Source organism: Helicoverpa armigera, chromosome 8 (genome assembly GCF_030705265.1).
Source record: "Helicoverpa armigera isolate CAAS_96S chromosome 8, ASM3070526v1, whole genome shotgun sequence".
Classification (NCBI taxonomy): domain Eukaryota; kingdom Metazoa; phylum Arthropoda; class Insecta; order Lepidoptera; family Noctuidae; genus Helicoverpa; species Helicoverpa armigera.
This window is the reverse complement of record NC_087127.1, coordinates 5380699-5408690: the sequence shown is the minus strand read 5'-3', so window position 1 is coordinate 5408690 and position 27992 is coordinate 5380699. Positions and strand designations below refer to the sequence as shown.

Sequence of the window (27992 nt, the reverse complement as noted above, 5' to 3'; positions counted from 1 at the left end):
TCAGAAGAAAGAAAATCGAAACTTCATGTTGTATTGGATTGGTGGGTGAGTTTGAGCCATTGCAACGAAAACGGTTTTCTGCCTTGGGTCTTGTGTGAAGTGTGATTGTAGAGTGCGTGATATTTATTTCAGACAAAAGTGAAATTTAAAGTGTTTTTGTGTTCCGTAAGTATTATTCGTTTTACTTATCAGATAAATACTCATTATACCCAAGGAAATCCCAGCAGAAATATCTGCGTAGAGCTCGTCGAATGTAGACGTTCAATATGGCCGTTCTTTTATAATAATCGTTAAATATTTATCCGTAATTTAGCAGCAGGTTTTGGTATAACGAATTTAAACAACAACTTTCATGCCAGAACATCAAAATTTCACAAGATTCGTGAATTTCGTTGATGTGGCAAAATGACAGTAACCCTATTGGTTTTGACGTTTATTTTCTGAGTCATTTTACTGCATTCACGCTGTTTTTCATACAATTCCTTGTATTTTTCTACGCTTAAGTAATTTAAGCTGTGAGATATAAAACTTGAACAAGAGTTTTAAAGACATCAAATTTTTACTTAGTCAACAGAAAAAAAAGCTGCAAAATTACATAAAAGCTTCATGAATGTGCAATGTAAAACTCCAGGTCAGTTTACAATTCATTTACAGTTGTAGTAAATTGGGATTCTCGAGATGTTAGTTCAGTTGGCTATCATATGATAAATAACTCCAAAAAGATTCACCAACATTGCTAATTAAGACATAATTATTTGCAAAATATGATCCTAAAACTAATTGTGCTTCTGTAAAAGTAAATGTAATAAGTGATTGTAATCTAGTTTTGAAGATAAGTGAAATATAAAATCGTAACTGCACATCAAAATAATTAAAAGAATTGTGATAGCACTGTATCACAGTTATGTATTTCCTGCTGGCCTTGATAGTTTCTAAATTTACTTAAATACACTTTTATAATTGTTAAAATACTTACATACTAGTTGCAAAGTTCATTTGATGCTATATTATGGCTTCATTTGCGTAACTTACCAAAATAAAGGCAGCTTTGTCCTTGACATAGAAGCCATACTTTATTTTGATTAGCCTCAAATTACATGTTAACAGTTTAGCATTTTAAAATGTTGCTACTTAAATGAAACCTTTAAAATGAGATTAAACTTGGGTATTAGTATGTAGTCTTATCAATGACTTTCTTAATATTTGCTTTTTAGTCATGTAAATCATGTACATAAACATGTTATGGGATATCTGTGTTTGCAATTGGGCACATGTTATGTTATGTGACACAGGCACTTTGAAATGAATTTTTACTTATCCCACACTGTTATAGATATACATTTCAGTATACTGTTGGCATTGTTATTTTGTGTAAATGAAACACTTGAAATGATGGTTATTCAGAAATAAAAACATCTTATGACTCATTAAATATTGTTATATTTATATTACAACAGAGTAAACGTTTCTCCCACATCTGTGGATATATTCAGTCTTCTTCCTTTTTGATAAATGCTGTAATAAAACCTCTGTGAATAAAGCTAGCTTTCTTACCAAAAAAAACATATTGAGTATTGAATTACCTACTTAAAATTTCATTCATTTTAAAAGTTTCCAATTGCTAATTCAGTTATATCACACATATTTTTCACCTGACATCAGAAATATGAATTTATTGACTAAATAATAATATCCTCTCACCACAGGTGTAATTTTACATAACTAGGTTTTTAATCGATTGTGTAAATATTAACACAAATGTGACTGTGCTAGATATCCTTGAGTAATCAATAAAAAAACTAGAACTTACATTACCTGGCCTAGTATTACCTATTTACAGTTCGTTCACATTCATCATTAAAGTCAATGAACTTTAATTTTGATAATATTAAGAGAATAAATAGTTCTATACCAGCACTGCTATTTGTTAAAAAAGGTATTATTTTACTATTTAAATTAAATTACTCAAGGTGATTAAAAATAATTAAATTGTATGAAGATATTAATGTGAAGAATGGAAACATTCACAAAATGATGAAACCTGATTTATATTTATAATAAAAAAATAACCTAAAAGCAGCTGGCCCAACCTTATTGCTGTCTTTGACACACTTGAAGATGTTTATTGAAAAGAATATCATGTTGCGATGAACTATTACCTCAGTCAGTCATGTAATTTTGCATAAACCATTTGAGTACTTTGTCAAGTACAATGTATCAGGGTTAAATAAATAAAACACATAACAAGAAACTAAAACCATGATTGTTATGTGCCAAATGTGGAAACATACTTAAACAAAATATTTATGTTGATGACTCACTCAGTTTATGTTAATGTTGTCAATGATGTAATTCAACCTTTAATCTGCCTTCCTTGTGTCTTAATTTTATTTCGTCACTAAAAGCATTCATTGGTTGCACTAATTTTTGTGATGGCGCTGAATATGGTAATAACTCTATAGTAAGTAGTATAGTAGATAATGCAACCTGTTTATGCATTATTTACTCAATATTGACATTTAAATGCCAAATTAAATATGTTTCTAAACAAATATATCGAATATTTCTGTAAATAACATTAAATAAAGATTTAAAGTTGTTCAATCAGCTGCTTGGAAAGATACAGCCCATTATTATTCTGTTCAATTCAAAGACATATTTGTTATGTCATTGAGACTTGCTTGTCCTCGTTGAGACTTGTTTTGGCATAGTAGTGTTGTATTAAAAAAACTATTGTTTGTACACAGGTGTTATAATGGCAACGGCGTTTCTGCCGTCGCCCGCGTGAATAAGTAAGACTCTAGTGCAGTGAACCACCCGGGCCCGCCGCCTCAAGCGTCACCCGACCACAATGAAAATGGTGTTGTCACAACGGCAACGAGAGGAGCTGTGAGTAATGCACTTATTATTGTAACATACTCATTATGTGTCAGTTCACTTGAAGTCACTCGAAATTTTCTCAGTTACGAGTTAGTCTTGAAAAAAATCCCCTGTCTTTTTTTTACCTTTTTTAAGATTGAGTTACTCGTACTTGCGACGAATATAGAGGTCAGATTGGACTTCTAATAACTTTAAATATTTGGATCAGTTTTGTGCGATATCTCAATGAACACACAGAAATAAAATACTTACTGTAACATCGAAACATTAGGGTAACATCCTGTTACTTGTTACTAAGTCATCCTTTTCGTAACTAATTACATAAATATAATATGTAATATGGTTAACTCTGCGATGCCAATGTTTTGGGTTTTGCCCGTGAAAAAACGTACATTATGATAATGCAAAAGGACATCATAGCTTGACTCTAGTCAAGCAAGTATTAATCAAACTTATACACGGATCTTAATAGAACAAATTAAATGTTAGCCAATATCATATTACAAATAACCAAATATGAAAACATTAAAGTTTATTTTTATAACTTGTCGATTTCCCGCGGTTTCACTTGCGACCCGTTGCTACTCGAGAAGAGTGTAGCTTCCAACAGAGAAAGAATTTTTCAAATCGGTTCAGTAGTTATGGAGCCTCTAGGGTACAAACAAACAAATGATTCCTCTCTATTATATTAGTATAGATATCTTAAAATGAATAAATCTGTTTCTACGCGATATAATGATTAGCATTATCATACGTTTATCTGTACTAGCCATTTATCAGAGCCGAGCTCAGCGTACGGTTTTAGGGCACGTCAAAAACTTTCCCGCGTCCGTCTTATTTAGCCGACGTATTTCGAGATCTCGCATTCGCTTTCATTACATTTGCATCGAGTTAAAAATATATCACCAAAAGCATAACGGTAAGGGCTGATCTTTTAACCACCAAAAACGTAAATATATTACTTAAATAGGCTTGTTAAATATTTTCTAGACAATTGTGAAATAGTTCGATCAAAGAGTAAAGATAACATATGCCTACGACATTATTGTGTTGCCTCGCTCCTAATTCATGAGATCAGATAGAAACAAACATTAATTCTACGGTTCATGGAGAGGTCATACAGGTATCAATTTGTTCGCGGAATAGATCTAAGAATTCTCTAGAAATCGGCAATAGAAAGCTGTTGCATTAAGAAACGTATTTCTTTTAATTGCATTGTGCCTAGTGCAATTGCAGGTTTTTAACTTTGATAAGTATTTGTTTAAAGTATTTCGATATCTATGATTTGAACTACTTGGCAGGTAATTACGAAATCAATGCATTATTCCGCTCTCTGTTTTCAATAGTAGTCGGCGCATTGTCTTCAAAATATACGATTGCGTTTTGGAGCAGCAGAATTGAGTTTCAATGAATTCGGTCAAGCAAATAGTTGCGGCGGCAACAAGGTCGCTGCTAACGCAATGTTACCAATACTCTACTAGAAACTTTCTGAATTTGGTATTAATTACAATATCCTATCAAAACATCATACATACTATAAACATTACAGTAATCTAGATAACATTCATCGGTAACAGGCTGTGCTATTCTTTCAAATCAATGCTATCTGTTACATAACATTATGATAGCAACAAAACAAAATGTTTTAAAACAATCGTTCAGATCACATACAGGCAGATATTTTGTTGTGATAATATATTCATGTGAAGAAATAATACTCAAACCTCACACGAAAAATGTTCCGTGGATAAGTTACCTCAGTTAATATTCAGTGATAATCTTACAGATGTTAATCTGACCACACCGAAACTGACATGTTCTGCTGATTATTTTAATAAAATATAGGTAGCAGTATTTAAACTATGAAGAACTAGCCACAAGTGCTTACACGCAAATTACTTAATCGTTTAAATTGCTCGATTTTGGTATCCAATTGAAGTTTGTGTAACCATATTTTTTAACTAAGTATAGACTTCCTTCCGCGTGAAGCTAACTGTCTGGCGTTGCCTATTATTGAGTCCCTTGTCTTCAATCAGAACCGGATAACGTTTATCGGTTTAACGCATAAAGTTTTTGCAAATATACAGTTACGTTCTTTTAGATCGTATCGAGAATAATTATAATTAACTTTTACATTATAGCGGTGTCAATACCGGTACATAGATTATAATAATTCTAAGTAAAATAAAAATACACTTAGTGTTAGCACAGTTGTCATGAAATATGTAACCGTAATAAATAGTTGTATCCCATACAAAGAGTACCATCGGTACTGAGTCGACCTGCGTGCCTGCCGACCTTTGAATGTGACAGTTGCTCTTATAACGCAAAGTCGTTGACCCCGCGTCGCCGTTGGCGCCTTCCTCGACTTAATGCTGGTGTGCAGCTTTCATCGTGAACCTAGAAATCTCATCATTATTATACGATTATTGATGTTGCAATTGCGAATAACGGCTCAACTACTTTAACGCTGATTGCAGTTTTCAAAGAAACTTTATCAACATCGGTATTCAATTTGAGATTCATAAGATTATGAGGTACTGCTTTATCATGCTATCTAGTGTACGGTATTATGATGGAGTCCGTTTTGAAGCCTATCAATTAACAACAGTTTATTTTTCAGTTTGCTTCCCAGAACTCATTTTTTAGAGTACTTTAATATACTTGCCCAACGGCCGTGAACTAATGACCTAAAATACCCTATCGTTCCTTATACCCTTTAACTCGCTTCGCACGAAGTGAAAGGCGAACTGAGATCTAATTCGCGATACTTCTACACAAAGATGTGGTCATGCTGTTCACACGCTATTGTTATTCAATACAAGTGCAAACTACACGTCCAAATTCAGTGTCCATGTTATGTAAGTTCATTATACAAACAGGATTAGTCTAAGTTTATAAAGCTGCAAAAGATATACCTACCCAACTGTACGCATGTTAGCCGATGGCTTGAATGTTAGCGCAGTTCGCAATAACCGACTTACAAAGTGATACTTCTTCGTCATTGGTAAAGTAATGGTCTATTCCGCGTTCGGTTCGGATCTACTGTGTCGAATCGGGGTCATTGAACGCGTCTGTTGATTAAAAATAACGATCACAAATTAAACCACCAGCAGGCATATTTCGCTAAATGGACATGCTCTTACAGTTGAAGATTGCAGCACTTGCTGTAACTACGATGTTGCTGTTATTCGACTCGATTGTTGCTTGACTGCACATTTTACTTCTTATGATAAAGAGGTTTATTGATCATTACGTAGCTGATACTTTGTGTTATGTCTACTAAAATTTATAGTCACCATTATTGTGTGACTATAAAATGATATGGTATGAAATTACAAGTCTTTAATGTCTAATTTATAGATTTTAGAACAAGCAACCTGTAAGAGGTAGAACAGAGAAAGTGTTTAAAGAGAACATTAAAGCACATTATTACTGTTATAATATTATTCAAATTATAATGATAAGAATCTTAAACACCCGCCATTCAAGACCTCCTATTGGCTCGAAACAAACGAGGTCGTATCGAGAGTTGTCTTACATTTTGTACTCCCAAATAGAAAAAACCGCTTACATCATAGGTATCTCGTTATTACCATAATCGATCAAGATCATAATCTCTGTTACATAAATGTCTAGATGAGTTAGAAAGTTGTTATTTAGGATGTATTATCTGAACATTGATTTAGTTAAGCTCTTTGATGGTTGACAGGCACACTTTAGGATACATAAACAAAAAACATTCCAACCACGTGACTGTTGTTCCTAAAATACTCTGCTTTTCTCAAATTAGTTATGTCGGCCTTGAGTGTGGATTTCGTCGTTGTTAGGCATGTCCGTCCATACGTTATGTGTATACGTCATGCCAGTCACTAGTGAGCGCATCCAGCCAGGTTATGAACGTTCGTGACTCATCGCATAATATTGTGATCAAGATACGCCTGCATCAATGTCAACCTGCTCTTATTCGATATTTGAGCCAATCCAAGGTTCGCGTCTCTCTTAAAAATGTGATCTAAATCTAACGTTTGTTTTAAAAGTTAAATCAGTATAATCAGCGTATGCTGATGAAATAAACCGTATTGGTACATTAGTAGTTTGAAATAAACTCCAACTGATTAATCAGGTATTGATTGGATGAATAAGGTGTTATCTTATCAAACAATCTTTAGCTATTCAAAAGACAATGATTAAAGTCGCACTCGTGACCTAATGTTGGCAAATATCATTCAATAAAACGAGCTGATAATGGGAATGTAAGTCATTGTTAGCTTGAGAACCCGTTGCCCATCCGCATACTGCTCTTGCCTGAGCTACGGATTGCAAGGAATGCAGTCCTCGCCCGGTCGCTATGTTGCCTCGTTTTAAAGCTGCGCTGACACTGTATTTTTCGATAGCTAGGCGTCAGTATAGATTCTTCTATTGCAGCTCCTAAAAGCAACTTTTAGTTTATTATAATTCTGAACCGTTCCCATGATTGTTTCCAGAAAGTGTTTACTATTCCAAATTGCCAAACGCAGAGATAACATCAATGGGAAAGCCAAAATGGAGAATACACGTTCTTAATTACACGGACAGGTACTTTACTGTCATTCAGTCATTAACTGTACTTACCATTGTTGGTAATATACAATGTGCATACAAATATATCTCATTGCATCCACAAATAAATAATTAATTCTGATCGAGCAATAATGGGGCGATCTTTGTACAAATCGACTTTACGATCCATTCAGAAATTTGAAATCTAATTAAGCAGAGCATTCACCTGCTTACTCTAAAGGATTTGAGCGTCCGGTCACGAATGTAATTGAATTACTATGTAGAAACTTCCTCGGGAACTTTACTATGTCAACGTTTTTGTTTTACATTGGTTTCCTTTATGGTTTCTTGGCAATTTACTGTGCCTGTTGTTTTCCATCGCCTCTAACCTGTTCCCCTTTGTAAATATCACGTTGATGGCATTTTCACCCCCGTTACGCTAGGTTTTCCCGATATTTAATTTGCCCTTCAACCCCTGTTTACTGCGGCTAATGAAACTGGTACTAAAATGCACGTTCCTTGGATATTTACTTGGCTGGTTTAATAATGTGAAATAATACCAAACCAGCTTTAGTATATTTTTTGTTTTAGTTAAATATAATAAGTATCGTATCGCAGCAATTTCTGTGAAGGCACTTAATTTCGTGCAACAAATGTCTGAATTTCTATATAAAGCCTTGAACTCTATTAGCATTTTCTTGGCATTTCCGATGTAAGGTACATATTTGTTTTGAGCGAAGAAAAATTGGTTACGGCAGTCTCTGGGGAAGTTCATTTTGTGTAGGAAAAGGGATTCGCAATGACGCAGTGTCGCTCTGACGTGTCTGGCGCCTGGTGGGGGCGATCGATAAGGCAAATCGCGTGGGCGGCCTCCCCTTCATCCCCGCTACGAGAAAAACTATTATCAACTTTAATCCTATACTGATAAACATACAAAATTCCCTGGCAGAAACGAAATTTAATATCACAGAAAATAGCAATGAGTAGGTGCTTCGCCCACCCCTTGTCAATTAAGGTTCATCGTATTTTTAATGCCAAGCAAATGATGTGCCTATTTTTCATTATTCATGAAACGATGGTATTTATGATTCACGAAGATTCTTTTGGCAATAAATAAATAAATATGTATCAAAAACTAAGTTGACAAGGTTTTCTACGATGCTTAGACGGCTTATATGTTTAGACTCTTACATTTCAAGTCACGACTGTGTATGCAAATCGTCGCTTGTTATGTGTTCTTCATACGGATATGGTGAACTCAGTGCGGTTTCTTCAACACTTTTAACATGGTTCCGCTTCGTTACATCCATCCCGTTGTTTCCATGATTCGTGATCCCGTTACGCCGAATGCTCCATTTCACAATATTTTGGGGTCAGACTACTGATTGTTGATCTTTAATCGACTGTAACAAGAATTATAGCCATTAAAATCCAAGTAAGTGCACCAAACCAAGTCATACAAGAATCTCAACTGTGTAGTTGAACAAACGCGAGCGCATTTTTTTTTCAGTCTTTGTTTTCTATGGGTACGAGCTGAATAAGTGTGCGTTCACCCCAATGGTAAAGAATGCTAATTATACTAGCATGAGCTCCATGAAATTAATACTAATGTTTCAATGTCAAAGTGCACGTTCTAATTGTAAATGACACATTATCAGAAGCATGTTACAATTATTGAAATGTCGCTTAAATTAAAACATAAGAAACCTGTGATAGATATGTCGTACAATTTAACTTACTTCTTGGTATATTTTACCCGGTACCTATCGCAAATGTCTACAAAAAAAATTCTGGGAAACGAGTGGAGCAGTTTCCTCAATAGGTTTCCCTTCTTACTTAGGTACAAAACATTCAACATTTTTACCAACTACTGGAGTCTCGTACTTATCTTGAAAGTAGTAGATGTAGAATTTGAAAGGTGAACTTGAAACTGTGTTAACAGAACAATACTAAATGTTTCAGCCATAATGTACGCTTGTTAGCTTTGAAAAACCTTGGCGCATAGAAATTTTCACAAATCTTGAAACGTTACTAAGAACTGAGGTTACTCTTCTCAAGCACTATAGCTCTTGTTATTTAATGCCTGATACATACATGGTGATCTTGAAAGATGACCCGTAATCTCGACTTCCTTTCATTGATTTTCTGGGGTTTAAACAGTCTTCTGATATAACTCCTATTTTAAGTAGGTTTATATGTTAGGAATTTTATTGTGTCAGTGAATCATGATAGGTGTGTTCACTTTGTCATGAATACAGATTTGCATTAACATTATCACGCGCTATTAATATTCCCCTTTATCGATTGACGCTACGCATTTGTTACGTTGTTTCTCGTTGTCAAACAAAGTCTGTAACCTTTCCGTGTAAATATTTCTTCTTCTATGAAATCATGCTAATCTATTCACACATAAACTGTATTATAGACAACATGCGTATAGTATGTAGAACATGCCTATCATTCGATTCGCTTAACAATCGACGATACCTGTTTAGATTACTAATAGAATGTCACGTAATATTGAAGCAGTCAGACCACCATGCAAATTAAGCTTGCTTGTTTTTATAATAATGACGTCTATTCATAAGCTTAATATTTTGTGATGCAGTGAAGTTGTTGACAAATATATTTATTTATACATGTGGAAGTAATATCCCCGTTCAACAATAGTAAATTTTGTTACTAAGTACATTATGGCCCTGCATCCAGTTACTGTACCACTTGTCCCTGCAATCAGAGTAATAACGTCGGAAATGTATCGTGAAAGTTATTTTCTCAGGCGGTCCCAGATCGGTCCGCGCCTCTAGCTCTACGCACGAAACCACTTTCGCTGTGCCCCAACATTGCTACTGAACTCTTAAACATCCAAGGCAGGAGTCATCGGCGAATTGTTCAATTTAGCCGCGGGCGGTGATTATGTTTGGTGAGCCGATTATTTTATTTATAGACCATGCTCATCAATCAATCGAACGACTAAACGGCTAATAGGTACCTGTTAAATTAATTGCAAACTGGTACAGTCACGAGCAATAACATGGAAACGCCCTTAAAATTTAAATTCATGTAGTGACATAAAATCGCAAAAATAAGTATGCTAACTGTGTCCAAAAAATATGTAAACGTTAAATTGTATCAAAATTAACTACACATTTTTATCAAATTTACGTTAACAACAGATTTCTAAAAAAATATTAAGTTTTAGTTACAAAATAATGAACCCAAGGAAATTTCAATAACATGTTTACAGTAAACCAGTTCGCCAGTGACTTCGATGTTGAAGGAGTTCTAATATCTAATCGTACTGGCCGTTACAGTATTTATTTTTATATTTCAAATATTTTCATATGTCACTTGACTTGTCAAATTTCTCTCAATAAAATTTTCCCTTTACATAATAACTCTTGAAAGAGTTCCGTGTGAAAGAGGCTGAGCTAGATATATTAATTGTAATATATAAATTTAAAATGAACAACGTGCCTTATCGTATTTCTACATATGACAAACACAAAATTATTGTTCTTAAAGAACAGGGACTTTCGGTAACAGACATTGCAAATGAATTGGGAATTACGGTGAGTTTGCATTTATTGTTGTTGTGTTTTAAACATCTATGTATAGGGTGCCACGCGTTGCGCAGCCATTAGAACAATTTACTTAGATGCCTTTTTTTTTCAGCGAAGAACCGTGTATTTGTGGCTCAAGCGGTGGGAAGATAACGGCGACGTTGTTAGTTTTAAAAGTAGTGGTCGTCCACGAAAAACTTCCGCGGCGCAGGACAGGCAGATCGTCAACAGTGTGGTCAGTAACGGATTTGTGAGAATTCAGGACATTTCATCTTCGCATTGCGTATCAACTTCGACAATTCGACGTCGCCTACGCACAGCTGGCCTACGTCACAGAGTTCCGGCGCGAAAACCACTATTATCTGCACGACACAAGGAACAGAGACTACAATTTGCTCGAGAATACCTAAACTACGACTTCAGCAGAGCCATTTTTTCTGATGAAAAAGTGTTTGTTTCATCTGCTGATGGACGTTTATCTTTATGGCGGCCTAATAACACTCGTTATTTAGAAAGGAACATATTGCCATCTAGAAGAAGTGGCCGGATAAGCTTCGGCGTTTGGGGCTGGATGTCAGCCAGTGGACCTGGTGAATTGGCAGAGATTAGTGGACGAATGAATAGCGAGCAATATACCAGTATTTTAGACGAAGTTTTACTTCCTAGTCTGAACGTTTACTTTCCTGAACTGATGCCTATTGATTTTGTGCAGGATAATTCAGGTGTCCATAATTCCCGATTCACTCAAGCCTGGTTCAGTCGCAACCGGAATTTCGTGAATTCGTTGCCGTGGCCACCTAAAAGCCCTGACCTCAACCCTATAGAGAATTTGTGGGGGCTGATGGTCCAAGAGTGGGACAGCAACCAAGCGAGAACCAGAGAAGCTTTGGTCAGACACGTCCATGAGATATGGGATAGTTTTAGAGGCAATAATGTATGTTACAATATGGTTTCGTCAATGCAGGAAAGGCTGCAAGATGTTATAAACGCTGAAGGGGGCTACACAAGATTTTAGTTAATTTAAGGCCCATTTTCACCGACACGATGATACTACGACGATACGACGATACGATGATACGACGATATTATTATATTTGATTGGCTTAATTAATAATAATCATTCCGTTTGGTAACGAATTACAAGACTGATTTTGTATACCTTTGTTTTATTGTAGTAACCAACCCTTATTTATTTATAAAACTGTAATTATTACAGAAAAAAGTAGGTATACACTTTCAATATCATTTTAATGTATCCATAACAATTCCTATAATATGTATACAACTGGCATTTCATGTGTATATGTTATAGAAATTGTCATGGATAATTCAAAATTATATTTTAAGTGTAAACTTTTTAGTGATTTTGTATCGTTTATATTACTATGAAACCAATGTATACCCAGTTTTGATACAGTATTACATGTAGATAATTTAGAAAAAAATATAGAACACATACTTTTTGAATGGTGGAATTTGAGATATTTTAGAAAATGTGACAATGTATATATATTATTGCTCGTGACTGTACGCCTCATTTGCTGAGTTTGAAACGTTGTTTAAACCTCACGTTAATTCTGCTTGCGTCCCAATCTGTGTCGCTTTGTCTTTTCACTTAGACGGAATAAGCGATACGTGTAACTTGTTTGCTCCCACGCGAACAATAGGGACACCCGCGAGACTGATTGTCTTTGGAATCGATTCGGTTTCACCGCTCCGGTATCACAGCCTGACATAGTAATCAAGCAAGAAATAAAATCTATTCAGAAGTGACGTGAAGATGAAACGCTTCGCTCGCTATCGTCTTTTAACGTTTTCGCCAAATTCCAAACTCAATGACAAGAAAGTATTGCCAATCGATGTTTTGATGGTCAGGATAATCTATTGCATAAGCGCAATAATCGAATTGTGCACTCCACTGCAGAGAGGAAATTATTTAGTCAGCAATACAATGTATGCTGTTTATAGAGCACGTTAAACGACGTAATTCTCGAAAACAACTTGAGCCTGTTTTCTAAATAAAGTAATCCAGTTTGTCCACCACGCAGCGAGGTATCCCTCATGCATGCACACTCACTAAACAAAAATGCCCGCAGACTCTCACACAATCACAAAATGAATTGGCATACTCGGTAAAGCAGCCTTACCATAAGTTAATTTTATAAGTTAATAGAATAAAATACGAAAATACTAAATTTCACATGTTTTAATCATTATTGTGACAAATTCTAAATATCACAATATATTGTCTTCACGCTGGGCTGTAAGATAGAACTATCCAACAGTTCTTCCATTAACTACTGTCTGCGTCATACGACAATTTGTATTCTCTAGAATACATTTCACAAAATTTACATTTATAGGATAAATGCAAATGGCGTGGAACAAAGTACCTGCTTAATAGGCGTATTGAACTTGTGTACTAAACTTTCTTAGAAAGTTTGTGTAGGCGGTTCGTTTAATCGTCAGCAGGAGGCACCACCTGATTTGTCGTCGAGTGTAATTAATTAGCAGGTGTATTTATTTACAACCGAGAATAACTACAATCCATATGTAACTGATTGCCAATTATTTAAATACCGATTCTTTACTGATTAAAAGTTTTCTCCCTTGATTCGCTAACCTAAATAGTGGCATGACAGTAGAAATCCTAGCGGGCTTTCAGATAATAGTCACAGTGAACCCATCCCGATAGTTTTTTTCTAAACCGATAGCGTATAGTTATAAACTATAGAGAATTAATAAAATTGTTTCTCAATTTATTTAAGTAATAAATATTATTTTTGCGTTTATTTTGTCAAATGAGATAAATAGCGTTAGATCTACCTATAACTTTTTTTTTAGTAGAAGATATTTTTGATATTACGTAACCTTACCCAAGACGCCTGTTTTTCTATTGGATGACCTCATCTTCTATTGAACACATATTGTATGTCATGTTATTTGAATCGATGTCAAATACAATTGGGATTGTATCAATAAGCTGAAGTGAAGATATTTTTAGAAGTGTCTAATAATCGTCCTTATTTCAAGAGGCCTCCGTTCGTCGTGGGTGTATGTACGTAATCGAAGAAATAAGTTTTACTATATAAGTTATGTCAACCCCAGTCCGTTATTTTGCTTTATCCTGGATAAGTGCTGTCAATTATTTACACCTTAGCCTAGCAGGTGAGGCAGGTCACACAAACTCAATGGTTTCCTCGCACAATGTCATAACAACAAGGGATCCAGTACTGCGATCAACAACCTGCTGGCCTTGCCTTAATAACACTTGTGACTAAGAGCATTACCTCCTTTTTGGGATTGCCAGCTGTTTCCTTCCACGATATTATGATAATTTTAATAGCTACAGCATATAAGCACATATGGGGCAAATTGAATTTGATTATGTAAAGTACAATTCTAATCTTAATGTACGATAATAATCAGAAAATGTACTACACCCACGTCACGGCCAAAGTGACAAGGGCGGCTTATCGAATTAGAGCAACTTCGGTGTGTTTGTTATCTTTTGTCTACAAGCAAGTGAGTTTCGTGATCGGAATTGACAATATCGATTAAGGAGTTCTGTTGGTACCATTAAGGTAACGATGGAAGAACATTTATACTATAAACTGCAATATTGTAATATTGAAACGTACTTTCATAACAAAACAAAATATTTAAGATCAGTTGCTCATTTCATTAGTAGGACCCTTAAGATTAACATATCCAAACCAGCAGTCTATAAGCTCAAAATATCTATATAATTAATTTAATTAAGAACGTCAAACATCTTTGCTTCCGTAGAGCTATTTATTGGACTCTAGTCTAATTGAAAGATAACATAAGCAAATCGTGTGGGTTCCTCTTGAAATTAGATACGTACATTTAAAGCATAAAGTAACCCGGAAACTACGGTACATGAGCTGAAGTAGACGAGGATCAAATGACTAGCAACATGCACTTTACAAAAACACATCTACCCAGTAACGATTTGTATAACCTTGTAAAAGCAAAATGCATGACAGGAGAAATTAATTGATTACAATTGACAACCAAAGAAACAGTGTGACAAACGAAGGAATAAATATTACCCTTGTACTCGTTTTTTGCTGTGTTAAATTAACAAAACACTTGTACCAGCTGAAGTTGAAAACAAACTCAACAGCAGACCATGTGATTTACGCCCCCGTGTGGGAGAGTTCGTGTGGTTGCGTCAGTCTATTAATCAACCTCTACTGATGTTCTACGTTATCGCACTGCAGAAAATGAACACATTCCATTGATCGTCTACGTCGTAAGTTCAAAGTGCTGTTTCCTACATTGCTATGTCCATGTAAAATTGTGACGGGCGACATTGTTCGAATCCTTAATGAATCTACCATGACAAGTCAATATATCTTCCCCTTCCCCGTTAGACGTGAGTGGTTTGAGAATAAGGCCGTTACAGTAGTAACTACATATTTCCCATTTTAAAACTATCCGAATATGGATGTCGAGTTGTTTTGGTTCTTTCATCTACAATCGGAACACTTAGAACTATCGAGTATCAGTATCCGGAGTTACTGAAGATGCTTAACGTCGCAACTAAACCAGATTTACATAAAAAATCCGAAATTTGTAAAAAGTGATTACGGAAATCCTATGTTCTTGAGATCTCTGCAGCTGTTAGTTTTTGTAAAAACGTTTTTGCCTTCGAACAATACTCGTATCTGCGTCATGGTTGTAGCAACATCCGTTGTCTTAGTTTACGGTTCTCACGTGTTATTATTTTAATTAATGAGTAGGTTAGTTGCTACTACGTTCTGGGAATTAAAAAACAGCGTAGCCAACAGTATAGATCTATCAGTTATTGTTACACTGTGTAACTCGAATGTAATTGTATCATTAGACTTACCTATGTTTTGTACATTGTGACAGGTTATAAAGAACCTTACACTTGCTTGATGGTCCTTTTGGCACTCATTTTTAGATATTTTGAACCAAAATTCCAACTAAAAACTTGTCTCCCAAATATCGATCGCTGATGTTAGCACAAGGTTTTTTGCGCAACAGCAAATCAAAACATGGTAAACATGTGTGCAAAAAAATTGAAACAAAACATGCATTGTTACAGGAACAAAGCGATCGCCGATTATTTAGGTAGCAATGGCTACACGGACGCGCTGGAAGCGTTCAAGAAGGAGGCCGACATGTCCGGCGAAATGGATCGCAAGTTTGGCGGCCTCCTCGAGAAGAAGTGGACTTCGGTCATCAGGTTGCAGAAAAAAGTAAGGAAAACGTATATGTACACCTTAATTTAGTCAAGTAATAACCCCGAGTGTAAACTGAGGAAATAACACGTCTCGGAAGATTTATGTTCTATGATGTAACTATGTGTGAATCTTTTGAGGTAATGCCCATGATGATGGTCCACCAACTTTCTTCATAGCAACAGTGGAACTTAAATTAACGTGTTGCAGTGAAGTATTGTGCTTGTGTAACACTTACAATAATTGATTACACGTAATCGAACTGTGAGCACAAAGATGATGACGCCTATTAGTGTCCCCGGTATACGCAATATGTTGCGTTATACAACTGGGAAGCCATTTGTTTTTCTGGCGTTTCAATGGTTCAGAAATTGCTTAATTCTAATTGCTAGTAGTTGAGCGCATTGATGGCTTAAACGTGTCGAGCAAAAGTATATAACGACATCTGAGCACGATCCGGTCCGAGCAGTGTACTCCATCGATCTGTGCGGTGGACGTTTCTAGGTCACTCTGAACGATTTTCTTGGGCGGGCGGTCGATGGCGACCGGGACGCTTTGCTTTTATTTAATGACTTGACACGTTTTATTCAGTGACTATCACTCCAGAAATAATGCCAACTATCCAAACAAATAAAACACAAGGTGATGGTAATCAGGTCGCTGCTCTGTATTCATTAGGAACCTTGAACCACTAAAATAGCGGGGAATGTTTACAAGATGTGAGTTAGTTTACTCGACTACTTACCAAACAAATTACCGCTAAATCTTTCAATCTTTCCTGACCATTCCATGACACGACATAAGCATTTCACGATAGATAGGCGCAATACTTAGAATAGCAATCTTTATTAGTTTATTTGGAATGCGTAACGAAGATAAGAACATCAATTCAGTTTCTAATTTTAGGCAGATAAAATAATTATGATTAGAAAGCTAGCTTTGAGCTCACTTAATCTTTCCTGTTTAAAATGATCCAGATAAAGGTTTTACAGAGGCTCAGAAGTTTTTTATTTATTTATGTTCAGGTGATGGAATTAGAATCGAAGCTGTCAGAAGCTCAGAAGGAATTCATCGAGGGTGCGCCGACGCGCGCCAAGCGCACTCCCGCCGAGTGGATCCCTCGGCCACCGGAGAAGTTCTGTCTCACCGGACACCGGGCCACCATTACTAAGGTTTGTACTGTTCATTTTTATGTAAAGGAAACTACATAATACGAAGTTTGTTTTACTTTTGTCTCCAGGATAAGAAATACCTCATTCTGCATTACAATGTTGTATTAATAAATGACCGCTACATACATCCAGATTTCGCTGAAATAGTATCATTAACACAGTTTGGATTCTAAGTAATTTCATAACAAGAATTAAATACAGATGCACCACGTGCTTTGAATTGTTCTGTGTTCGCCTCTCATTAATTAAATAGCTGAAAATGCTACTAATCTTATTTGCTCAATTATTTGGTAACTAAGCGTTTGTCAGTTATACAAAGCGGTTTACAATGTTACACGAATTTGAACAATAATAACTTTCGAATCCAATGAAAGCTGTCTAAAATGTATTGTTTTGGTTTTTGTGCATAATTTCTCGTGATCATAACCATGCACAATAGGGTAGTTTCCTAAAAAATAATAATTAGTCCGTCTTGTAGATTGTCCAAAATTAAGCGATACGTATTTTTAGGGTTCCGTAGCCAAAATGGCAAAAACGGAACCCTTATAGTTTCGTCATGTCCGTCTGTCCGTCTGTCCGTCTGTCCGTCTGTCCGTCTGTCCGTCTGTCACAGCCGATTTACTCGGAAACTATAAGTACTACAGTGATGAAATTTGATGGGAATATTTGTTGTATGAACCGCTACAAAAATATGACACTAAATAGTAAAAAAAAGAATTGGGGGTGGGGCCCCCCATACATGTAACTGAGGGATGAAATTTTTTTTTTCGATGTACATACCCGTGTGGGGTATCAATGGAAAGGTCTTTTAAAATGATATAAAGTTTTCTAAAAAACATTTTTCTTAAAGTGAACGGTTTTTGAGATATCAGCTCTCAAAGTCGTAAAAAGTATGTCCCCCCCCCTCTATTTTTATAACTACGGGGTATAAAATTCTAAAAAATAGAGGTGATGCATGCTAATTAACTCTTTCAACGATTTTGGTTTGATCAAAGTATCTCTTATAGTTTTTGAGATAGGTTGATTTAACTGTAATTTACGGAACCCTTCGTGCACGAGTCCGACTCGCACTTGGCCGGTTTTTTCTTTTTTAAATTGGATCAGAACTTGTTAAGATATAGCGTGTTAAAGTTGAGTGTGACGTCACAAGTTGCTACAATTTTCAGGACACTGTGACGTAAAAGGCCCCCACTCCTAATTTTTGAAGCGTATTATCTTTGTCATTTTATGTTTAATTAAAAAAAGAAAAAATACGTATCCAATATTTTTTGATTATCTAAAAAGCGGACTAAATATTATTTCATTATTTCGACCCTGGAAACTACCCTATTGTATTAAACGAACGGTGTGACTACTATCTATAGCTTTCCGCGACTTTTTGTACAACTTTAAGAATGCTTATTGACTAGATACTTAGATTCTTGTTCATTGTGAGAATTTATTCAATGTGAGCATATATCACGTTTTTATTTCTTGTAGTAAGTGTAAAACAGTTATGGCTGTTGTATTGAGAATGTTTGATTAATCTGTTTGAAACATGATAATGTCTCGCTCATGAGAACCTGTTCAATCGACTTCAATTGATGCCGTATCAATGAATCGTTACCAAACGATGATTTGATTCTTAATTTAAATCTTGTTTGTAATTTCCAGGTAATATTTCATCCGGTGTTCAGTTTGATGGTGTCCTCGAGTGAGGATGCGACCATCAAAGTGTGGGACTTTGAGAGCGGCGAGTACGAACGAACCCTGAAGGGACACACCGATTCCGTTCAGGATATCGCCTTCGACCATCATGGAAAACTACTCGGTGAGTTGCTGTCAAGTCTACTTTTTAACTGACTTTCCAAAAAGGGGGAGGTTCTCCCTGCGTCATGATATTTTTTCCTAACCACATCTCTACAAAAATAGTTGTGTGTGTAGTGTATAAGAGCTTATTTTTATAACAAAGCGTTTGTTTGATAAGAAAGAGGTAAATCCCTGATCTATGTATGAAGTTTTTACGAATTGTTATAATTATCCTAAAGTAGATACTAGTGCGTAGTCAATGATGTAATTAAGTCTAATATCAAACTACCGTATGAACTATAATGACGTACCTCAGGGCGCCGCGTCCAATGACATTACAGACAAATTGTAGGAAGTCTAGTGCTTATTTGCATTCATGAGCTTCCTACATCGCGCTAGTCATCACAGGTTTATGTTCACGCGTGTTTCTCTACCGCAAACATGTCATTCATACTGAAATTATTATCCTGTAATTTCAGAATATGGTGACTATTTCCTTTTCATGACATCATTGTGTCATTACTAATGTCAATATTAAATTAAAGGAGAATGCCCGTTTTGTTAGGAGATTTGGGCCCCCAGAAAAAAATTGCGTGCCATGGTGGTTTTAACTTTATTTTGAAGAACGACAATTACCTTTTCAGACCCTGAAAACAATTTATAATTTTTCACCCTAGTTTCCGAGAATTATTGAATTTTTTCTGATGAAGAAATTGAGGTTATTAGACAATATTTTTTCAAAAACAATTTGCGTTAAAACAATAAAATATTTTTAGTATTAATATTGATTCCCAAATGAAATAAAAACATCAGATATCATCTTTTCTTGCTAAATAATATGTTAAACTGTTTATCTTGCAGTCAGCGGAAGTAGGTTTTGCTGGCACCAGTAGAAATAAATATACTTAGGGCTAAATTGGTTGGAGGAGCATGTGGCTACGTTACAACAACCACAAGGAGATATCTTAAGTTAAGCTACTTGGTCAGATTGCACTTGGGTGACCATCCATTACAAACTTCAGCTGGGTGGCTGCTAGTACTTACATTTAAACTGCTGATTCTGGGTGCATTATTTATACTTGTTATGAGTAGCTAGAATCCAGCAAGTGTGACAACCACTTACCAAGAGGTAACATGTTATAACCCAGTGTATCGGGTGTGGAGGTCAGATGGGCAATCACTCTTTGAGCAATACTGTATTCAGCGGCATTGGTTAGACTAAAAGCCGACCCCAAGATTGTTGGCAAACTGGTAGGTACCTAGTATATACGAGTATGTATGACATATATGACAGCATCTCCTGCAAGCGACATAGTAAAATCACTGCCCTGCTACTTAGTAAGATCGCTGTGCCATCTATGATTAGCTGTAGTTTATTTTAGAAAGGGCTTAATTATAAAGGAGTTTAAAATATAGTAAATGCTATACAGATGTTTAATAAGAAAAAACACAACCAATTAAAATAATAGACATTTATTCTTCAAGGAATATGTTGTCTAGAAATTGTGCTGGAGCGCTTATATCATTAAAGCGGTGGCAGTGGTGGTGGTACAGGAATCATCATATCTGTAATTATGTTTCCATCCATGATACCAGTCTCCGTGCAGACTCCACAGTGTGTTGGCTACTGCCAGCAACGGGTTGCCTCGGACTTGTCTTGATGCAGCCGCCAACAAGGAACACAAACTCGTTCCAAATGCAACACCTAATAACAAAAATATTATATTTAGATACTTGATATTCATTAATATTTAATTAGTTCAACACACATACATATGCATTCATACATTAAGTTTAAATAAATAAGAATAAACACTTACGTGATGTGCTGGTGTCCATCTTAGTATAACATTCCTTTGAGGAACTATCTTGACTGACTCTATGAGTTCTGCGACTTGCTATTGACAAGCCACATGCGTAGCATATGTTTAGGTGTCCACGAGCAGGGGATACAAGTGACAGATTTGAGTTAGATGCTGTCTGGTTTTGTAATAATACAAAACATTTCACACACAGGATATCATCAGAAGATATCTGGAAAAAATGACAAAATAAAATGTAAGGTAGTTTAGACAGTTTAGAGACGTGTGAAATCCACAAACATAATAAAACAAACTTACCAATGTAGGTGTTACCCAGGATCTTAGAAGGATAAGCATTGGTTCATCTATTTCTTCAATTTAACGTCTACGCAGATTAGGCGCTATACGTAAAGAGCAATTAACACACCGGCGAGACAAAGAGTAGTTTACTCGACTTCTACCAGGTGCAGACATTTTCCGAGTAAAACAACAATATCACTAAAAACAAGAGTCCAATGCTCACGAGTCAATGTGCTCACTTATCATTAAGAAAAGAGTCCAATATCTAAAAAAAAACCACTGGAGGCACGAAAACGATCAGCTCGACAATTTTTACGCAAATTGTAACGATCAGAAGCAAATACGGAGGAATAAATTCAACTCTACGCATAACATATCAACCGGCACGAAAACAATTTGAATGACGTATTGATTTGACAGATAGACTCGCGTTCCGAGTAGATGTTACCATGTTAAATATTTTGTTAATCGATTTCCTAAATCGATTTGTTATAAATAATATCATTTACTAATTATTGTGTTATTGTTGTATTCCATGTATGGTGTTAGGTGTAACCGTTTTATATATATAGTTTAGTGGTGACTTTTGTTAGTGTTGATATTTTATTGTTTGTTCAACAGTTATAAACAGCTTTTCTTTCTTCTTTTCTTGTTTACTATTTACGAGTGCATACTTAATATATATACTTGTACATTTTGATATAAGAGAAAAATGCTATATATTACATCGATATTTTCAATCGATCACCTCGTTCATTTAAATGAGATAGTCTGTCGTCTACCTGGCAACATTCAGGTTAAGTTTTAATGGCGGAACTAGCTTAGATTCAATAAAATAAATATTAATTATGTTTTTCAATGCTAGGGTACAAGAAATTCTGAAAAAAAATAGTTAGTTTTATAAAATTAGGACTTGATTTTTAATAATAAAATATTCTTGACACTCTATCACAAATAAGGGGCCCAACGGGTGGCAATGTCCTTTCAATATTTATGTGTGGTTATTTAATCAGTGACGCACATAGATTTCGATATTAAAAAATGCCTTTTCTGGATAATGAGGGAAAAAATTGAAATGGAAATGTTGATATCAATTTTGAAATGTATTATATGTAATGTAAATGTATTATGTAGATGTTTGACTACAAATCGATATTTTACATGACACATCAACTAGTTCAAGTTCCTTCAGAGCCTAACTGCGGGATAATACCGTAATCCGATGTTTGTGCTGTACATAATGAGATTGCTACGCGATCGTTCTACTGTCTACCCGCATGACATAACTAAGTCGCCATTTATGACGCCACTGAGGAAAACGATCAATTTATTATATCAGCCTACTCCATACTACGACATACGGTATTATGGTGTGACTCTATGAAAGCCATACAAGTCCATTCAGCTTGGTTTGATGGCCAAATTTTATGGTAGCTAGCATCTAACTTCCTGGCACAAGTACGCGCATGTAGTCCTAATCCTTCGCGCGCCTCCCCAGACACTAATATAATATAAATGGACTTGCGCTATGTTTGAGCCCACCATTAAGTTTTGTATGAACTATACCAGCATACTTAAGGATCTCTTGTGGTGGGGGTTCAACGAATCCTAAAGAATCACAGTCTTGACGAAAAATCAGACATGAGTATGTTTTATAACAATGATTTTATCTATTCCAGTGTCCTGCAGCGCCGACATGTCAATAAAGCTGTGGGACTTCAATCAAACGTTCGAATGCGTGAAGACGATGCACGGCCACGATCACAACGTGTCGTCCGTGGCGTTCTCTCCTAGCGGCGACATCGTGTACTCCGCGAGCCGAGACAAGACCATCAAGGCTTGGGAGGTGGCTACTGGGTAAGAACAACTAAAAGATAATACCAAAAATATGTAAAAAGGTAGCCATAAGGAGATCGTATGGTTCGTTCGCATTGTCAAGATCTTATCTGAAACCAAGATTAACTAACTTATAAAACTCTCAATTTTAGTCAAAATATGCGGTTCAGCCGGAAACAGTGAGAAATAATAATTAAGGAACCCATTTTTTACCTACTTTCTTGGACATTGGGGTGAGGATGTAAGGAAAAAAATGTGGCACATGACTGCCACATGCTGACCCAAGGCAAAAATAATGTAGTTTCTGGTATTCTGGGACATGAATTCCACCTCAATATCATTATGTATAATATGTTATTGAATAACATAAATAAAAATATAAGGAGTTTATAAAATGGACTCAGAAAAATAACACACAAATAAATGTCACTCAAACTACTGACATAATTTCTTCTTTACAGTAATTTATTGAGCTAGCAGGAAGAAAGCAGGTCACTTGTTGATAATAAAGCACAATAAATAAGAGAAATAACTGTTAAAGATATGCAATTATAAAAACTGACACACATCCTTGGAACATAATGTCTCTTTGTCTGACTGGAGAGCGACACAACTTTCAAATGACCTAATTATTAATGTGTCCCTTATGCCAATGCCATCATCGTTGAGATAGTGACATAAAACCAGAGATCACTCAATTTTTTTTTTTTTATATTGCCCAGCAGTGGGACGATAAAAAGGCTGTAACAGTAAAAGTCTAAGGGTCAATATAGCCTGACAATCAAACTATTTTGATTTCATTTGATTTGAAACAACACTATGTATTATAATTATGTTGTCACCAGGTATTGCATCAAAACATATAAAGGTCACCGCGAGTGGGTGCGCATGGTACGTGTTTCGGCGGACGGCTCGCTGCTCGCCTCCTGCTCCAACGACCAGACCGTGCGCATCTGGAACGCCGACACCAATGAATGCAAGGTACGTGTAAAATCAGGACTTGGAAATATATACTGAAAGGCCTTAGCAGTGGAGTCCATACTTTCATTAAACTGTAACAGAAGTAATTAGTTAGCGATTTCTTTCTTTTAATAGTATCACTTTTCTTCGCATACGTGAGCTGTGAAATAGTGAACGTTTTGATAGTTCTTTTTTGTCGACTTTAAAATTTACCTATTCTACAATAAAAAACAGTATTCTACATAACATACTACCCATTTTCGAAACATACAGCCCTATATATGGTATTGAAAATATTTTACGATCGTCCCCGATCCCACGTTTGAATCTATTACGTAAAACTTAAAGTAAGTACTTATGTGCAGATGGAGCTCCGCGAGCACGAGCACGTGGTGGAGTGCGTGTCGTGGGCGCCCGAGGCCGCCGCCGCCGCCGTCAACGAGGCCGCCGGCACCGACAACCGCCGCGCCAACCACGCCGGGCCCTTCCTCGCCAGCGGCTCGCGCGACAAGTCCGTCAAGGTACGACAGCCTCGTCATATCAGCCTATTGCTGTCCAATGCTGAACTATCTCGATTCTGGGTCCTTTTCGTATTCATGCGGCCACGGCAACATGTGAAGTAGTAATGTATGAGCCACATAAAGAGCTTTCACACGGCACGGGGACCGTGTCGATGACTGTCGTTTATATTTCCACGGCAGCCGTGCCTTGAAACTGTGAGTTATTCACATAGAAGGCTCTTAGGAAGCCTACATGGCCCACAAGTGGAGACCGCAAACATACTGGCAAACATAGGGAAGGGCGTAACGGCAATTGAACGAAAGGACACGAGAAAACGTCCACAAAAGGAATGTAATTGATTTACTCTATGTGTTGATGTGTACAGATCTGGGACGTGAGCACGGGGCAGTGCCTGGCGACGCTGGTGGGGCACGACAACTGGGTGCGCGGCGCGGCGTGGCACCCGGGCGGCCGCTACCTGCTCACGGCGTCCGACGACAAGACGCTGCGCGTGTGGGACGTGGCGCACACGCGCTGCCTCAAGACTCTCTACGCGCACCAGCACTTCGCCACCAGTCTCGGTTCGATATACTGCTTTATTATCTTCTTCTATCAACATTTTCGCATCATTAAGTCAAGGAGGATTCTTTAGGCTATTTCTTAAGTCATACTATAATGTTTTGTTTTCTTTTCAGATTTCCACAGGAGCTTGCCATACGTGATATCAGGCAGCGTCGATCAGACCGTCAAAGTTTGGGAGTGTCGCTAAGAGCGTTGCCATTTTAGTAACTTAAACTCACCGATGATATCCTTATCATTATTATTTCGCGTTGTAGCTACAATGAGAGCGATGTAAGCTGCTGTCATTATGGTCAATCATTTGTAAAGGAAAGACACTTTCGTCTTTGCCTTCTGCTCATTGTAGTATTTTTTCGTACACCTGACGATGCTATGTCTCCTATATCTAAATTGGCTTCAACTTTTAGCCCCGATTCTTGGTTCGTGTTCAACTACTTGGGTTAGATTCACACATTCCATTAAAGTGTAATGGCGCATAGTTTCTGTATATTTTTTTAGTTAAATTGATTTCTCCGAATTTTGTAAAAATTTGGACCTACTTGTAGTTAGCAGTGACGTAGCATTCGTCATGTACCGCTCGCAACGATGGAGTGACGAGGAGCTGTGTGTGTTATTATAAACTTTCAATGTCCTGTTTTATTTGATAGTTATGGTTTATACATAAAACGTTTAGATATAAATTTTATTTGTTATAAATAAGTAATTTGATTTATTACCCAGCCAATCAGATTTTTGTACCTTGATTTCTTTATTGATAATGTTAGTTTTATGAAATTTGATATTGATAGTTATTCATGACAACATTCAATAAATTAATGAACACACTTGAAGTCATCATAAATGCTCCATCAACAACAGTAGTGTACATAAAGCTTTTGATGTTTGTCTCAGCTCGATACGATGTTCATTATGTTTGTTAGCACCGCCGCCAACAACATTAATGAATATCTATGGAGACAACGAAACCGAAACGGCATAGTATAGCGACCTTTGTAGAATTTTATATCAATCGGTTTCCAAGAGACTTATTTTAAGTTTTGGCAATTCAAAACTTTAACTATAAGTTAGAAAAGTTATATTTCAAAATTTTATTTATTTATATTGTCAGTTTTATATTTTTTGTCTCAAACAACAATTTTGTTAAGTGTAGAGCATTGAATTGCTAAATGGGTAATTGTAATACAATTCATGTCTTACATTATTGATTAATATCTGATTTTAAAGTTAAGCCTATTTCATTTATGTCATCATAATTATGTCTTAAGTAAATTAATGTGTGATATAAACTTTGATTATTACTTTGAATTACAGGCCTGTTTAAGGTAGCTAGATTGAAAGAAAACTTAATTGAAGCCTTTTTACCCGACTACGGCAAAGCCAAAAGGAAGGGTTTATGATGTTCGCAGTCAGTATGTATGGCAGTTTCCTCTTTGTGTACGAATGAGGTTACTTTGGTACACATTATCGAAGCGCATGTCATGGGTAACCGTGGTCGGGTGTTAGTTTTTTAATTAAAAGTATCTATTAATACTATCAATAGTTATTTATTTTAATACGGAATAATTTTGTTGCCTGGTGTTGTAGAGGTTAGTTCGTAGAGTAGTTTGCGTAGATACGCTCATACTGTTAGAAACAGCTGTGTTTAGTGCATGACATTGTGCAACATGTACATTGCTTACAGATGACGGCCGGTAACACCACGCTAATATATGATATTTACGGAGTTATCGCTTATACAATATGTCATAATTGCTTTTGTATTTCTTATCGAGATGTATGTATCGTGCGCCGCAGCTGTCAGGATAGATGCTAAATTAAGTATCTAGATCCTATACAAGGATTATATTCGCTTTGTCAGTGTGAATTCGTAAAATATTATGCTGAGGACATGGAGATTGTAAAATTAGTGTTGAGGCGTATCTGTAGAGAGTGCCCAACTAAACATCTAGGATTCCGCATAATGTCATAATCTTGTTAGCTCAATTTGACACTTAACTATTTGCAGTAAAACTCTTGTAAAATCAGTTTGCTATTTGATATATAATTTACACTTTTTATTGCCAATACATCACAATACACAATTTCTAGTCATTTTTATTTGCAATCATTTCCCTTATTTAGATTTATTTCTTAATAATAGATAGTGCATGTTTTTATTAATTGAAAATATTTCAATAAAAATGAACACAGCAAAATAGAAAAGCATTTGTTTTACGGTTTTAACATAAGCTCGGTATAACATGATAGGTACTTTGGTTTTGACTAGTACTATAATTTTGACTTTTTTATAACTGTACTTAAATCCCATTCTGTTTATTTGGAGTATAGTTTTGTTTTATATGGAACTGTCTAAAGTCGACCTTTGGATTCGTTTACATCCGTAAAGGAGAATTACCTTCTCAAGGGCGCTCTCTACGATTACGCGTGCTATATTATCTTGGCATAGAAACATAATCTCTTTGAAATATGGCAATCGCCTACTATAAAATAATCTGCTGAACATAATTGTTCTTCATAAAATTGTTTGTATTAATAAGTATCTTGCACTTTAAAAATGTAATTACCCATAAGAATAATATCATCATCGTAAGTTATCTACTTGCAGAATTCTCTGGATACATAACTGCAGAAATAATATGTTAGATTACCTACTGAAATACAGGATAGCACTAAGAATACGTGACTGAAGCGTTGGTATGAGAATTTTGCAGTTACTCAACTGCTGTAACTTGTCGAAATTAATTACCGAAATCCAAATAGATTTGGTTCGTGTTTCATGTAAATAAACAAGTATTTAATTTATTTTACAGTTTGTTTTCATTTTACCACCTTATC

General features: G+C 35.9%; 1 protein-coding gene and 1 long non-coding RNA gene across 2 annotated transcripts; one reads left to right on the top strand and one right to left on the bottom strand.

The window, feature by feature from the left end:
- Positions 1-8: 8 nt before the first annotated feature.
- LOC110372789 (lissencephaly-1 homolog) lies at positions 9-27959 on the top strand. The gene is made up of 10 exons (XM_021329752.3): positions 9-165; positions 2748-2889; positions 16084-16237; positions 17245-17391; positions 19045-19201; positions 22961-23138; positions 23963-24098; positions 24443-24598; positions 24964-25159; positions 25274-27959. Exons 2-10 carry the CDS (start codon positions 2852-2854, stop codon positions 25345-25347), a joined length of 1236 nt encoding a protein of 411 aa, XP_021185427.1. The 5' UTR covers positions 9-165; positions 2748-2851; the 3' UTR covers positions 25348-27959.
- LOC135117234 (uncharacterized) lies at positions 20847-21473 on the bottom strand. The gene is made up of 3 exons (XR_010276726.1): positions 21300-21473; positions 21000-21213; positions 20847-20884 (listed from the first exon to the last, which is right to left on the bottom strand). It is a non-coding gene; the product is annotated as an uncharacterized LOC135117234 (long non-coding RNA).
- Positions 27960-27992: the final 33 nt, after the last annotated feature.

What these genes read in the sequence shown, in the direction of transcription:
- LOC110372789 (XM_021329752.3), top strand. Translation starts at nt 2,852, where the DNA reads ATGAAAATGGTGTTGTCACAACGGCAACGAGAGGAGCT. An exon ending in CAACGGCAACGAGAGGAGCT is followed by an intron (nt 2,890 to 16,083) that starts GTGAGTAATGCA and finishes GCATTGTTACAG; the next exon opens with GAACAAAGCGATCGCCGATT. An exon ending in TCATCAGGTTGCAGAAAAAA is followed by an intron (nt 16,238 to 17,244) that starts GTAAGGAAAACG and finishes ATTTATGTTCAG; the next exon opens with GTGATGGAATTAGAATCGAA.